The sequence below is a fragment of the Alligator mississippiensis genome, chromosome 15, assembly GCF_030867095.1.
Source record: "Alligator mississippiensis isolate rAllMis1 chromosome 15, rAllMis1, whole genome shotgun sequence".
In the NCBI taxonomy this organism is placed as follows: Eukaryota; Metazoa; Chordata; order Crocodylia; family Alligatoridae; genus Alligator; species Alligator mississippiensis.
This window is the reverse complement of record NC_081838.1, coordinates 7,666,590-7,679,936: the sequence shown is the minus strand read 5'-3', so window position 1 is coordinate 7,679,936 and position 13,347 is coordinate 7,666,590. Positions and strand designations below refer to the sequence as shown.

The 13,347-nt window shown below is 58.2% G+C and overlaps 1 protein-coding gene across 8 annotated transcripts in view; it reads right to left on the bottom strand.

Annotated features, from left to right (window-relative positions):
• Positions 1–706: 706 nt before the first annotated feature.
• Positions 707–13,347, bottom strand: part of HDAC7 (histone deacetylase 7) — a 114,416-nt gene continuing 101,775 nt past the window's right edge. For all 8 annotated transcript variants that reach the window (XM_059719243.1, XM_059719244.1, XM_059719245.1 and 5 more), the window contains exons 15-25: positions 13,261–13,310; positions 10,172–10,279; positions 9,530–9,585; positions 9,125–9,212; positions 8,619–8,738; positions 7,277–7,374; positions 5,341–5,459; positions 4,792–4,925; positions 4,595–4,679; positions 3,992–4,130; positions 707–3,099 (exon numbers count right to left, since the gene is read on the bottom strand). In XM_059719243.1, coding sequence (XP_059575226.1) covers positions 3,057–3,099; positions 3,992–4,130; positions 4,595–4,679; positions 4,792–4,925; positions 5,341–5,459; positions 7,277–7,374; positions 8,619–8,738; positions 9,125–9,212; positions 9,530–9,585; positions 10,172–10,279; positions 13,261–13,310 — 1,040 coding nt within the window. In that variant the 3' untranslated portion in view covers positions 707–3,056. The remainder of the gene's footprint in view (positions 3,100–3,991; positions 4,131–4,594; positions 4,680–4,791; positions 4,926–5,340; positions 5,460–7,276; positions 7,375–8,618; positions 8,739–9,124; positions 9,213–9,529; positions 9,586–10,171; positions 10,280–13,260; positions 13,311–13,347) is intronic.

Below are 13,347 nucleotides of genomic sequence, written 5' to 3'. Positions count from 1 at the left end.
GGGTGCAAGGGGTGCATTCGGCCACCGAGACCCGGCAGGGAGCCGCGATCGTGTATTGGGGCTGCAGAGGGTGCACCTGGACAGAGGTGCCAGGCAGCAATAGCAGACCAGAAGAGCAGGCTGGGATTTGGGGGGAGTGGGGGGCACCCCACAGGAGCATATGGACCCCTGGAGAAGTGTAAGGGAGGGAAAGCCAGTGCTGTGCAGGGACACACTGCTGCATGCACCGTGGGGGGGTTTGAAGGGTCAGAGTAGGGCCTGGGGGGAAAAGTGGGGTCAGGACCCCATGCCCCCCAGCTCAGCAGGACCTGCAGCACTGCAGAGACCTGGGGAGGAGGGAGTCCAGGGCAAGGGCAGGATTCAGGACTCACTGGAACCAAGGAGGACAGGCCACAGGAACTTGCAAGAGCTCAGGCCATCACACCAGGGATATCATTTGGGAAGCTTGTGGGAAGAGGAGTTGCACTGCCCCCAGGCTGGGGGACATGGGGAGGGGGGGGAAGGACAGCATCCAGACTGTGGGGGACACATCAGTGGGCACAGGGCACATGTGGGACCTCCAGGCATTGGTTTGGGCACGTGTCTAGTGCAGCTGTCCATGAGCCAACGGCTGCAGGCGGTCACGGGTGAGCCGTTCCTGCCACGCAGGGCCTGGCTATAGGCGGCCCCGTCTTCCCCACCCGGCGCAGTGCGAGGCAAAGAAATATTTATCCTTTCACAGTCTTTTTTTTCCTTTTTCTTTGTTACTTTTTTTACAAAACGACTCTTCCCTTTCCCTGCAGATGGAGCCGGGCCAGATCCCACCATCCCCAGCATGGCCAGCCCCCCAGGCTCCCACCCTTCCCCTATCAGAGCTTATGGGTCAGCTGCTACCATCGTGGGGCACCATACCAGGCCAGCTGCTGGACCTCTCCTAACTTCTTAGAGGTGCTTAGATAATCCTGGGACACAGGCAGGAGCTGGGGAAGGACGTGCCCCCCCCGCTAGTTGGAGCCTGAGGGCAGAGGGGACAGCTCCCTGTATAGTGGGCTGGAATACCCCACGGGCCAGGTGCAAGGTGGGATGGGACCCACCGGAGCAGGCTATGCACAGTAGGGCTGATTCAGATTTGGAGATGATTCGGATGCCAAATGGATGAATCCGAATCAAATCACTGGAAGCTTTAGGCTTTCTGACTCACTTCGGAAAAGATTCGGAGCCGATTCGGCCATAGAGTATAATGGGAAGTGACACATACACGTGACACGAGTTTTGCTTTCAAGAATTTGGGGTGCCGTTTCCCCGAAGCCCCTGCACCTATCTCCTTGAAACTTGGCAGGCTTCCTGCTCAGCAGAGGCTGCCATCCCTGCAAGTTTCATCCAAATCAGACAAAAAACAAAGTTATAGATATTTCACTGATTCCCCATTATACCCTATAGCTGGTTCGCCAAAGCAGCTCTGAAGCCGAATCGAAGCGGGAAACCGATCTGGAGCTCCGAATTGGATCGTTGGCATCCTAATCAGCCCGATCCAAAGCCGAATCGAATAGCTGTCTATTCACACAGGCCTAATGCACAGGCCTCCTTCCCTCCTGCCTGATTTGCTGGCTGGCTTTCAGCTCGCTTCTGCTGACCTGGTGGCCCGAGGGCTCGGGGATCTCCTCCAGGTGGGCTGGAGGCTTGAGAGCAATGGGTGGGGAGAAGATGCACCTCCCTGGCCTGCTCTGAGCAGGCACCGGAGACAGCCAGCCATGCTGAAGCTGATAGCAAAGTCTGGTCTGGATCATGCCTGAGAAGAGGGCATGATCCAGACTAGCTATGTCATAGCAACCCCCCTCTGGCCAGCTGCATTTGGAGGGGGGCACTGGCCACATTACTCCTCCCTGTCTGTCATGGGGGAGGAGGCACAGGACAGGGTGCCACTACTGGATGACAGCAGGCCCTGCTCTCCCTTGCACAAAACCAACCCGACTTCAGTGAGAGCAGGAAGCCAGCTGGCTCGGCTGCCTGATGAGCCCAGTGGTGGGGCGGGGGGTCACCAACACCAGGCCTTAGCTCTCAAGTATCTCTCTCTTGTGTGTGCCCAGCGCCAGCAGCTATGCCCCACATCGGAGCTGCTAACGTGCCCTGTGCCAGCTGCCTGGGAGCTTAAGGACCCCGGGAAGCGCCCCGACCACCTATTCTTTGGAAGGAGGCCGACCGCCCGCCGGAGCGGGACACATCAGAGGCAGGAGCCTATGTCCAGTATGGATCCTCAGGCTACCAGCTGCTCAAAGGGCTCGCGTCCCCTGGTGAACGTCCATAGGAAGAGGAGTTTGTTTCCGACCGGCTCAAAGACGAGGCCGCCGGGTTCACATGTGTCATCTGTATATAGTGCAAATCAGAGCCCCGGATGCCAGAGAGTAGAGCCTCTGGGTTAGTGGTTAAGATGGCTGGGTCCCGTTCTGGGCCATCAAGACACTTGAGTCCTTGCTCTTTTCCATTTGCATGTGATTTGCATGTCATCCAGCTCCTAAAGGCTTTCCATTCAGAGTGGGGGTGACTGTTGCAGCGGCTGCCACAAGGGCTGAGAGGACAGCACCTTGCAGGTCACAAACCCTTGTAGCAAGGCCAGTGCGAAGGCACCTGTGTCCCCCCAGGCTTGGGCACTCATGGAGGGGGGGATGGTCCTGGTAGGACCCTGGTACAATCCTGAGGGTGGATTGAGTCCAGACATCAACCCGGCCACCACTGGCCACCCCAAGATCCAGCTGCTTGGATGGCCCCTGGAGAACGGCAGCTCTGCACCTGGCTGGCGTAGCAGCTCGGAGGGGCAGAGACCGTCTCCTGCCCGTCTGTCCCTTGGAGCCCTAGCAGGCCTGAGGGCTTGGAGAAGGGTCCTGAGTGGGGAGGGGACAGCCAGGGGGGCAGTAGGAGACTCTCCTCCAGGCGGAAGCCACAGCCAAAGGCCCAGTCCTTTTCGGGACGGTGACGCGGGGAGAAGATGACGCGGCTGACAGGACGCCGAGAGCGAGGGGCGGGCTCGGAGGGTCCAGCCCGCTTCCTGCCGTCGGAGCATCGGAGCACGTCTCCGCTCGTCACTGGTTCATGGGCTCCTCCTCCATGGGCTCGTCCTGTGCTCTGAGCAGGGGAGAGCAGCAAAGCCCCGGTCAGAGCTCTGTCCAACGAGGGCTGGACCAGCCTGGCAGCCGAGGCAAGGGCAGCTGGGCACAAAACTTGCTAATTCTGCTTCTATCAGGTCCCCACAGAGCAGCAGGGGGCACAGTCAGGGCACCCCCCACTTTCAGTCGGGGGAGAGGCAACTCTCCACTGCACCCAACTCCACTGGGTTGCTCTGAGTAGGCTCCCAGAGCAGCTAAGAACTGATCCAGCTCATGCTCCCTGCTCACCCTACCAGGGCAAGAGCCACTGCCACCCCCGGCAGGGCTGGTGCTCTCCCTCTGCCCACCATGGTGTAGGGAGGCATAGGCCTCATCACCTGCATTCTTGCCCTCCCAACCCTGGAGACTGTTCTCAGCCTTGCGGGGCAGCCAGCCAGGCCCCCACGGCCAGATGCACCCCTGGAGGCCCCTGCATGGGCACTGGAATAGGATGCCCAGCAAGAGGTACATGGGTGACAAGCCCCTGCGACCTATGACGCCTACTGGATGAATGCCCCACTGAACTACCCCTTCCATTGGCTTGCCCTCCAGGTCCTGGCTACTGGGTTATGTGATGGGAGGTGCAACTAGACTGTGCTCCTTAGGTGCATCGAGGTGTTGTACGAGGGGACAGTTTGTAGGCACAGACATGATGCATGAGGGATGCATCCGGGACCAAGGTGTCCCTGGCACCCAGCTTTAGGGGCTGTGTTGCAACTGGATTTGGATTTCCCTCCAGCCCCCTCCAAACTCCTCTAGGAGCCAGCGTCTGCCTGGTGCCCAGTATGGTCGCCCCCAGCCTGCCTGTGCCCTCATCTCACTTGCAGAAACCCAGGGAGAGGCACCGAGGGCAGCAGGACGGGTGTCATTACCTCTTCTCTGCCATCACGGCCACCGACAGTGAGGCCAAGGCTGTCACCGTCTCCACCTCCTCCGCTTCGTGGTGCTGTGCTTCCAGGAAGGAGCAGCCGACCTTGGAAGCAAAGCGCTGCACGGTGCTCCAGTATTTACCTGCAAGGGGGACATGGGGGGCAGGGTTGGCCTGGGGCTCGTCACCCCCAGACAGGCACTGGGAAAGAGTGAGGGCATCATAGTGGGAGGGAAAGGGGGGTTCAGGGCTGCAATCAGAAGGCCCAGCCTTGGCCATAGCAGTGCCGGGGGGGAGGAGGAAAGGAGGTAGCCACGTTAAGCTTCCTCTGGGAGGAGAGGAGGCACCGACATACCCTCTGGCACAGAGACCCAGCAGACAGGGATACCCCCATCCAGGGCCCAGGAGCACAGCCAGCTTATGGCTGATGCCTGGAAGCCCATCCCCCCAGCTCTCCAGGTTGCATGACAGCAAGCCAGCCCCAAGTCGCAGCATCCACTGGGATCTGGGATCAGCCAGAGGAAGGAGCAAGAGGCCCCCGCTGCAGCCACCGAGGGCAATTCGCCCCCTTCCCTAAGCTCCCACCTCGCTGGCCGGGGACACTTACTCTGGACCTGGATCACTGTTTCCAAGGAGCGCACGGCGTTGGGGTTGGGCTTCTGCCTCAAGCTCTCCTCGGGGAGGGGATCCGGCTGTGGGAGCAAGCACCACCAGGGCCGTCACAGCCACGAACGGGACCCAGGCAGATGCGTCCAACCTGGGTGCATTGCCGCGGTAGCTGCGGTATCGCTCCCCCCTCCTCACCTCGTTGCCCAGCAGGGCTGAGACACAGGCCTCCGAGGCGTCGCAGATGGCTGTGAGGTCATGGCCACCTTCCAGGGCGAGGACAACGGCTCCTCCTGCCAGACTCATCAGCTGCTTGGTCATGTAGCCGAAGCCTGGAGCGGGGGGGAAGTCAAAGGGCAGCCCATCAGCCCCCAGTACAGCTCTGGGCCTACCTGGGGGCTAACCAGACACCAGGAGCAGGTCGGGGGCCAGCTTTGGGTGTCAAACACCACCCAGCCCTCGGAGCAGGGCTCTGGACTCGGTGCAAGGATGCAGGAGCCCGGCTGAGGCTAGAATCGCAGTCAGCATCCCATCCACAGCTCCGAAACTCAGCCCCACACCCCCACCCCTGGTTTTCCCGGGCCCTCTGATCCCACAGCGAGCCCAGAGTTGCACCCCAGTCCCCTACTGGGAGCAGGCATCTCCCCTGATCTGCCCCAGCTCAGGGTAGCGCCCGCCCGGTTCATAGGTGCTAGGCAGCTTGCTGCAAGCCAGCCTAGGTGTTCCCTCTACCTGTCGGAAACTTACACTTGGCAGAGACTTTGTAGCCTCCCAGGGGTGGCAGGTGGCCATCAGCTGCATCGAACCCCGCAGACACCAGCACCACGTCCGGGGAGAACTCGTGGGCAATTGGTATCACGACTGTCCTGCAAAGGTTGGGGGGAGACAGGGTGCACCAGGTGAGGTCCATGTGCAGCGGGAAGCTCTCTTCCAGCACTGGCACTGCCTCAGTGGTCCTTTCTGGGCAGCTAGAGAATGTCAGATCACGGTGGGGAGCCAATAGCACCAGCCAGCACCCCCCCTGACACAGCCCATAGTAGGGAGGGTGGCGGGGTCTTCCCACGCCTGCGACTGCTCCAGCAGGTGAGAGCACCATGGACTTGCGTGTACTCTGAGAAACACTTGGTTGCAACGACACAGCGACTTTGTTTCCCCTCAAAAAGAACCGGGAAAAAAATCATAGTCGGGATCAACCTACAATCAGGACAACAGGGTGCAAATGTATGGAGCAGGTGACACTGCAGCTACCAGCCAGCTGTGGGAGGTCACCACCACCCCCCCCAGAGCCATCGACCAGGAAACAGCTCCTGTGGCTGGCAAGAAACTAGAGGGCTGAATCGGAATCACAAACGTGGGCATTTCATGAAAGGAAAGAGGGTTTTGAATGTGCTTGGTGTTTCTACAGTGACTTGTGGGTTTGCTAGCTGGGAAAGACTCAGGACCCTGGAAACATCTTCCCACTCAGCTAGACACTGGCATTTAAAATACTGAAAAGATAACGAAACGTTTTGTTTGTCCCAGACTATCTAAGAGGACTCTTCTACATATATATTATTTTTATTCTGCTATTTTTAGTGCATTTAACCTTCTGGGCCCTTTCTTTGGTATTGGATTCTCTTGCGGGCCAATGATTTCACTGATAGATACCGACCTGAACTGGGGAAAGGGTTTGTTCCCCTAAAACCCCACCTGAAAACATGGTGTCATCTTATAATCAAGGCTGACTTACAATTAGGACAGTAAGGACTGAGCCTTGCATGTCAACACTAGTTCACTGCTGGTCGTTTGAGCTGATGGGATGCAGATGGCGTGAGAGCTGGACTGAAGGTTTGCGGGGAGGTGGGGGGGAGAATGGGAGTTGCTTCCAGAAAGACAGTGCAGATGGAAGTGAAGAGAAGATAAATGGACAGGGAAGGGGTGGGAGAGAAGGAGGAGCTGGGATAGCTGGAGTTACTTGCCAATGATAGGTACTTCTGGGGTAACGAGGGCTGCAAGGGCACAGAGCTGTCCAAAGCATCCCCTCACCCTGGGGAGACTCTTTGGGTGGGGGGCACTGGATGTATATCCCAAAGCACCACAGCTCCAAGCCTGCCCCTCACTTGCAGATTTAGATGGGTATGTGAGACACTGTGGACAGACGCTGCCAGCAGACAGATAGGCTTGGCTGAAGTCCCTTATCAAGTCCACCCCCACCCTGGCATCCCCCCAGTCTGCACATGGACCAGGAGAAAGGCCCTTTCCAGCAGCCCCCAGCTTCGGGGGAGTCAGTGAGGCCTGTTGGGTCTAGGCGCGTGGGTTTGTTGGTTTGAAAAGCAAGCTACCTGCCCCACTTGGACAGGTGGCCGCTGCTGGCAGTGACACCAGTGGAGCCAGATGTGCCACAGGGTCCAGGATCCCTGTCCTACTTGGCCTTGGGGAGGCATGAACAAACCAGCACAGGACCTGGGAAAGCCTGTGGCCTCTCTACTGCTGCATGATAAGCCTTGGCTTGTCCACCTTTCCTAGTACTCCATTTCCCAGAGGCCGAAAAGGGGGTGCAAGGGAAAAGGAAGAGGCTAGAGCTCCTTGGGGTAGGAAAGCACAGTGCTGCCCAGGGAGAGAAGTGCCTGTGGCTTGGGCAGTCTCCAGCCAGGCAGAGAGGTGGGGCTGAGGATGGGGTGCCTGCCCCACCCCAGGGGCCTACCTGAAAGCTGCCAAGTACTCCGGGTCTCCCATGGGGGGGTCGAGGCCACCAGTCCAGGCCACGTTGACATTAAAGCCCTCGCCGAGGCCAGAGCCAACCTGCAAGAGAGCAAGGAACAGTGTTGGCAGCTCAGATGTGGCTTCCGTGGCCCAGGTTTCTAGCACGGGGGAAGCTCCCAAGCTAGCCAAGGAATCCCACAGCTGGCAGCCCAGAGGAGTCCAACTTTCTTTCAACCTTGCGATCTCCCTTCTCGCTGCAACTTCCCAAGTCCCATCTCCTGCTCCTCATCTCCCTCCTCAGCAGACCCCATCCCAGCTCTGCCAGGCTTTGCCCGACTTCTGGTCACTATTGGGCTTGCCTGGCTTAGCCACGCTATTCAGGCAGAAGGCAGGGGAGATTTGCACTTTATAGATTAATCACAGCAAATCTTTGGGTCAGCCTGTAAGGTGCGCACCTACACCGCCTTCTGCCTGGTTCAGGGAGCCATGGAGTTTCAGGCTAAGGGGACCTGATCTGACATTCAGCCTGACATGGCCCAGGCCAGGGGGTCCCCCAGGACCCTACAAAACCAGAGCAGATCTCCCAGGGAAGTGGCACCCATCTCCACTGAGATTCCCCCACACGGAGGCTCTTTCCCACCCCCTCCCCTTCCTGAGCCACTGGGCTGGGGGCTGCAGCCCAGGCTGAAGATGGCAATAGGGCTATGCCAATGCTCCTTCTGGGGCCAAACCCAGAGGTTCCTGGCTAGAGGGTCTTGCCCCTCCACTCAGCATCAGATCAATGCCAGATTTGGGGTCAGAAGAGGATTTTACCCCATAGTCAGATTGGCATGGACTGAGTAGGGAGTTGCCTTTCTCTGTAGCAGGGACACGGCCTCTGCCTGGGATATCTTGAGTGTGTATTGACAGTCTTTGACATCAGCAGGATGTTGGCGGCTGCGGCCCCCCTGCTTTCCCTGTGGTAGGTTCGGGTGTGATGTCCAGTGCTGTCAGCATTGACGGCAGTTGTAGAAAGAGTTTAGATGATGGATGTGTCTGGATGGTTTGGACAGGGATGATCCTGGCTCAGGCAGGGGCTGGACTAGAGGTGAGCTCTGGAGGTCCTACCCAGCCCCACTGCTCTAGGATTCGATGGTAGGCAGGGAGCGGCGTTTCTCCAACTGCTTTGGCATCTCCTGTGAGACGTTTCCCATCCCAATCCACACCTGGGCTCTTCGCTCCAGAGCATGGCATGGCCCCAGGTCTCTGCCATCACCCCAGCCAACCTGTTTCCAGCCCTGCACTGCCTTGAGGGATGCCACCCAACCCAGCAGGCACAGAGGCTGGGCGTTGGGGACGCTCACCTCGTCAGCCGCCCCGCTGCCGGGGAAGAAGTTGCCGTCGTCGTGGCGGTGTATGGAGATGTAGAGGATGTCGGGGTCCCGGTAGAACACCTGCTGGGTCCCATTGCCGTGGTGAACATCCTGGAAAGAGAGATGGGGGTGTTTCGGGAGAGCTCCATGCTTCTGGCCTGGGGGAGAGCCCAGCCGCCTAAGAGCTGGGGAGTTCAGGGCCTGGGATGTGCAGTGTTGGTCTACATCCCTGCAGCCTGCTCCCTTTTCCCCCCAGCCCTGCTTTACACCCATACTGCAAAGCCATCGGGGTTGAGACAGGGTGTGCAAACAGCACACGCCTCTCCACACTACAGCCTGGCAGACCCAAGTAGGACACTGCTGCGGGGAAGATCGCAGCCATGCAGTGGTGCATCCTGGTAACCATGGAGGCAGAGATGGTAGGACCTGCACAGGGCATGGCTCCGGTCCCAGGAGAGGGCCAAGCTGAGGGGGCTGGAAGGAGCGGGGGGAATTACCCAGTCCACGATGAGGATCTTGCTGAGTTTCCCCTTCTGCTGAAGCTGCCTGGCCGCGATGGCCACTGAGTTGAAGAAGCAGAAGCCCCTGAAGAGCGACAAGAGCAAGAGTCAGCCCATGCATGGGCCCTGTCTGCAGATACCCCTGCCCTCCCCCTTGGTGAGGGTCTCCCTTCCCCATCCCTGCTGCACAGGGCTCAAACCTTCCCTCTGCACAGATGGTCCCAGCCTAGGAAGGGGCTGGAGCTGGTGGCTTGGGCTCACAGAGCCTCTCGGCTGTACCACCAGCTGCCAAGACTCCTAGGATCGTGCCCAGCAGCTCAGCTCTTGGCCCAGGGCAAGGCATTGGGTAGTGACCCAGGGAGCAACGTGGGAAGGGAGCGGGGAGCAATTTGGAGGCCTTACATGGCTGTGGAGGGGTCCGCATGGTGTCCGGGGGGTCTCACCACGGCGAAACCGTTCTGGGGCAAGACAAACACAAAGTGAGCATGACTGCTCTGTCCTGGGCTCCTCCCCACCTGCCTCCCCAGTGCCAGCCAGTCCTGCCACAGAAGGGAGGGAGGTGCACCTGATCTGCCCAAGTAGACTGTCCCCCCCTCTCCACAACCCCTCACCCCCAGTGCAACCCTATTCACCCAACATGTCAGCAGGGGAACAAGACCCCCACGGTGCAAGAGCTCTCCCCAGACAGGTTCTGGGTGCTCAGAGGTGACAGGGCATCTCCAGCTCCTCTGGGACAGAGGGGGTCCCAGGCTGGCACCCTGAAGGGAACACGCTGCCCTTCTGTCCCTGGGGATTTGGGGTAAAACCTCCCTCCAGCCTCTGTGGTGACACCCAGTCAGCGCCAGGCACCTTCTGCAGCTGAGTGGTGGTGATGACGACTCCATGGTCTCCTTCAGGGCCACCACTGCAGCCAGCTGCTAAATCCCATGGTTTCCAACAGCCCCTGATCCTCCCCGCACCACCCTCAGCTGCCTGGGGAACGACCTGGGACCCTCATCCCAAACAGCCTTGGTAAGGCCCATCCACTTCCAGACCCCTTCCTACCTTCAGCTCCCTCGTGGCCACCTTAAAGGCTAGCTCTGTGACACTGCCCGCGGCCCAGCGGGCAGCATTGGATGAATGTAGCTCGTTCCAGATCGTGTCGCTGTCCACCTGGAGGCAAGGGCAAGAGTGAGAGAGCCACTGGGGCCGGGATATAACCTAGTGTCCTCTCTCCCGAGGCGTATGGCAGCTCCAAGCTGGCTATCCAGTTTAGTGGCTCTCTACATTTTATAGTATTGAGGCAGCCCCAGAGAGATGGGGGAGAGCCCTCAGAAAGTGCCAGCTCTTTGCTTGTTTTTGTGCTAGGAGAAAAATTATAGAGCAGTTTATCTGCTGCGACGAACTCAGAAAGACCACACTGCCGGATTTCGACTGAAAATCTCTGGGGTTATCTGGAGAACCACGTTTGCAAACCCAGGAGGTGCCTTGAGGTCTGATCTGGCTGTAGGTGAGAAAACAGCTGCACACTGGGCCAAAGCATAAAACGGTGTCAAGAACAGGGGGGAGAAGATGTGCAGAAAGAGAAGGAAGTGTGGTCAAGAAAAGTCTGCTAGCCCGGGCGTATTTATGTATACAAGGCTTTAACAAAATACCCAGTAGGGAAAACTCAATTATGCAAATAGCCTGGCAAGAACCAGGAGTAGCCGCTATCATAATAATTATAGAAAAGTCAGGTTGGAAGGAGGTCACATCTAGTCCACCCCCCTGCTCAGAGCAGGACCAGCCCCAACTACATCCTCCCAGCCAAGGCTTTCTAGCTGGGTCTTCAAAACCTCCAAGGATGGCGAGTCCACCACCTCTCTGGGTAACCTGTTCCAGTGCTTTACTGCCCTCCTCATGACAAAGTTTTTCCTAATATCCACCCTAAACTTCCCTTGCTGCAACGTGAGCCCATTGCTCCTTGTTCTGTCATCTGCCCCCACTGAGAACAGTCCAGCTCCATCCTCTTTCAACCCCCCTGTAAGGAGTTGAAGGCTGGTATTCAAACCCGCCTTGGTCTTTTCTGCAGACTAAATCAGCCCAGTTCCCTCAGCCTCTCTTCACAAGTCACGTTCCCCAGCCCCCAAACCATTTTCATTGCCCTCTCCAATGTGTCCACGTCCTTTCTGGAGTGGGGAGCCTAAAACTGGACACAGGACTCCAGAAGTGGCCTCTCTAGTGCTCCAACAGAGGGGAAGAATCACTTCTCTCTGTCTGCTGGCACCGCTCCTACCAGTGCAGCCCAGGATGTCGTTAGCCTTCTTGGCAACAAGGGCACACTGTTGGCTCATATTCAGCTCCTTGTCCCCTATAACCCCCAGGTCCTGTTCTGCAGAGCTGCTGTCCAGCCAGTCGGCCCCCAGCCTGTCCCGGTACATGGGACTGCATCTCTAATGAATATAAGCAAGTGACAAAAGGCATAAAAGTCCGGGAAGAACGGGTCATTGGATTATTTGGCCCGCAAGACCCTGAACCGTCTGATCTATAGGACAAGGAGTAAGACTTGTTTGCAAAGTAACAAGTGCCTTTCTTAGGCCCCTGTTACACATTACATCTATCGCACAATTCACCAGTGCATGGTGCAATAAATGTATGCCAGCCACACATGCAAAGTTATTATCACACAATTCATCGGTGAATCGCCCAATAAATTTAGATGGGCCACAGGGGCAAAGTTGTCATCTCACAATCAAAATGGCTCTCCAGCCACAAAGAGTCAACCCGCTACAGTGTGAGTGCTTGAACATGTGGAACAACTCTAGACCTGGTTTCTATCCAGCTTTCATTTGTGTGAGAGCGTATGTTAGCTGCTAAATAAGCCTACGCTAGCAGAGTGGAAACTCTTTAGAGTGCTCTCTCTCCTGACAACCTGCTGGTTCCCCAATCCAAGATTTTGGGGTGACAAGGAGACCCTCTCTCTGCAGAGGCCTAATGTACAGAGGAGAGGCTAGGCGGCTGGGAGCAACCAGCCAAGTCAAGGGCACGTGGAAGGGACCAAGCCACATCCCATGAGAGCTGGGCAGGTCCCTCTGCTCCCAGTCAGCCCTGTGCTGCTACCCAAGCTGCTAGCCCTTCCACCACTGCACAGCACATCTGGACCCTGGGGGGGTTTGAGCAGGGGCTCTTTGAACACAGCCCTCCCTGTACCTGGGGCTGGAAAAAGCACCCAAGAAAACGCATTTTACCTTCTTGCTTTTATGTTACTGTTTAACCCAACATCTTGGTTTGATCAGCTTCACGTCACGGGCTGAGCAAGGCCAGAAACCTCCACGTCTCTTCTGATCAAGTCCATGTGTGTGGCTCAAAGCACCCCCCTGCCCATGGACAGGGGCAGCTTCGCTCCCTGGCTCTGCCCTCCAGGGGTGAGGGAAGGGGGGTGGGAAAGACCGGAGGCGAATGGGATGGAGGAGAGTTGGCGCCCGGCAGCGAGGGCAAGGGGAGGAGAAGAGCCAGAGCAGGCAGTAGGAAGGCGTGGAGAAGTGAGCCCCTTCCTGAAAGAGAGAGCAAGAGAGAGAAAGAGAGAGAAAGGGGGGAGAGAGACAGAGGAGCAGGGAGAGGAGAATGCAGTGAACGGAGAGAAACCAGTGCAGCCAGCTGCGAGAGGAGAAGTGCCAGGCATGGGTGCGGGCAAGGGGCACCCTGTTTTTCCCCCACCAACTCCGCGCCCACCCAGTTGGCACAGTGGTCTATGGTCGCTACCTGCAGCCCAGGCTGTACTTCCAAGGGCTGTGCATGTCCCCGGGGTCTGTGGAGTGGGCAGTGGGGACAGGCCATGCTCCAGGTGGAGTGGGAGATGCTGAGGGTGGCCCCAGCATTTAGGGCACTCTGGAGGGGTGGGCAGCCCTGCCTGAGGTGCTGTGAGCAGAGGACAGTCTCCCCAGACCTCCAAGGGTGACCCTGAACTCTCCCACCCCTGCCGCGGTGGCCCGGGTGCTGGGTGCCTGACTGGGACCGGGCGCTGGCTTGCTCAGTGACCACTCACCAGCAGGCTAAGGACTCAGGGAGCTCCCCATGGCTCCAACCCCCTCCTGCCCCTCCTCTTCTGGGAAGAAGGGGCTTCCTCTCCACCCTGCCCAGCCCACAAGGCTCCCCACTGCCGAACAAGCACTTACCCCTACCCCGCCACAGGGCAGCATGACGAACATCCTCTGAGACAGGATCCCTGCAGGGGAGAGTGGGCGTCAGACCCCAGGGCAGGA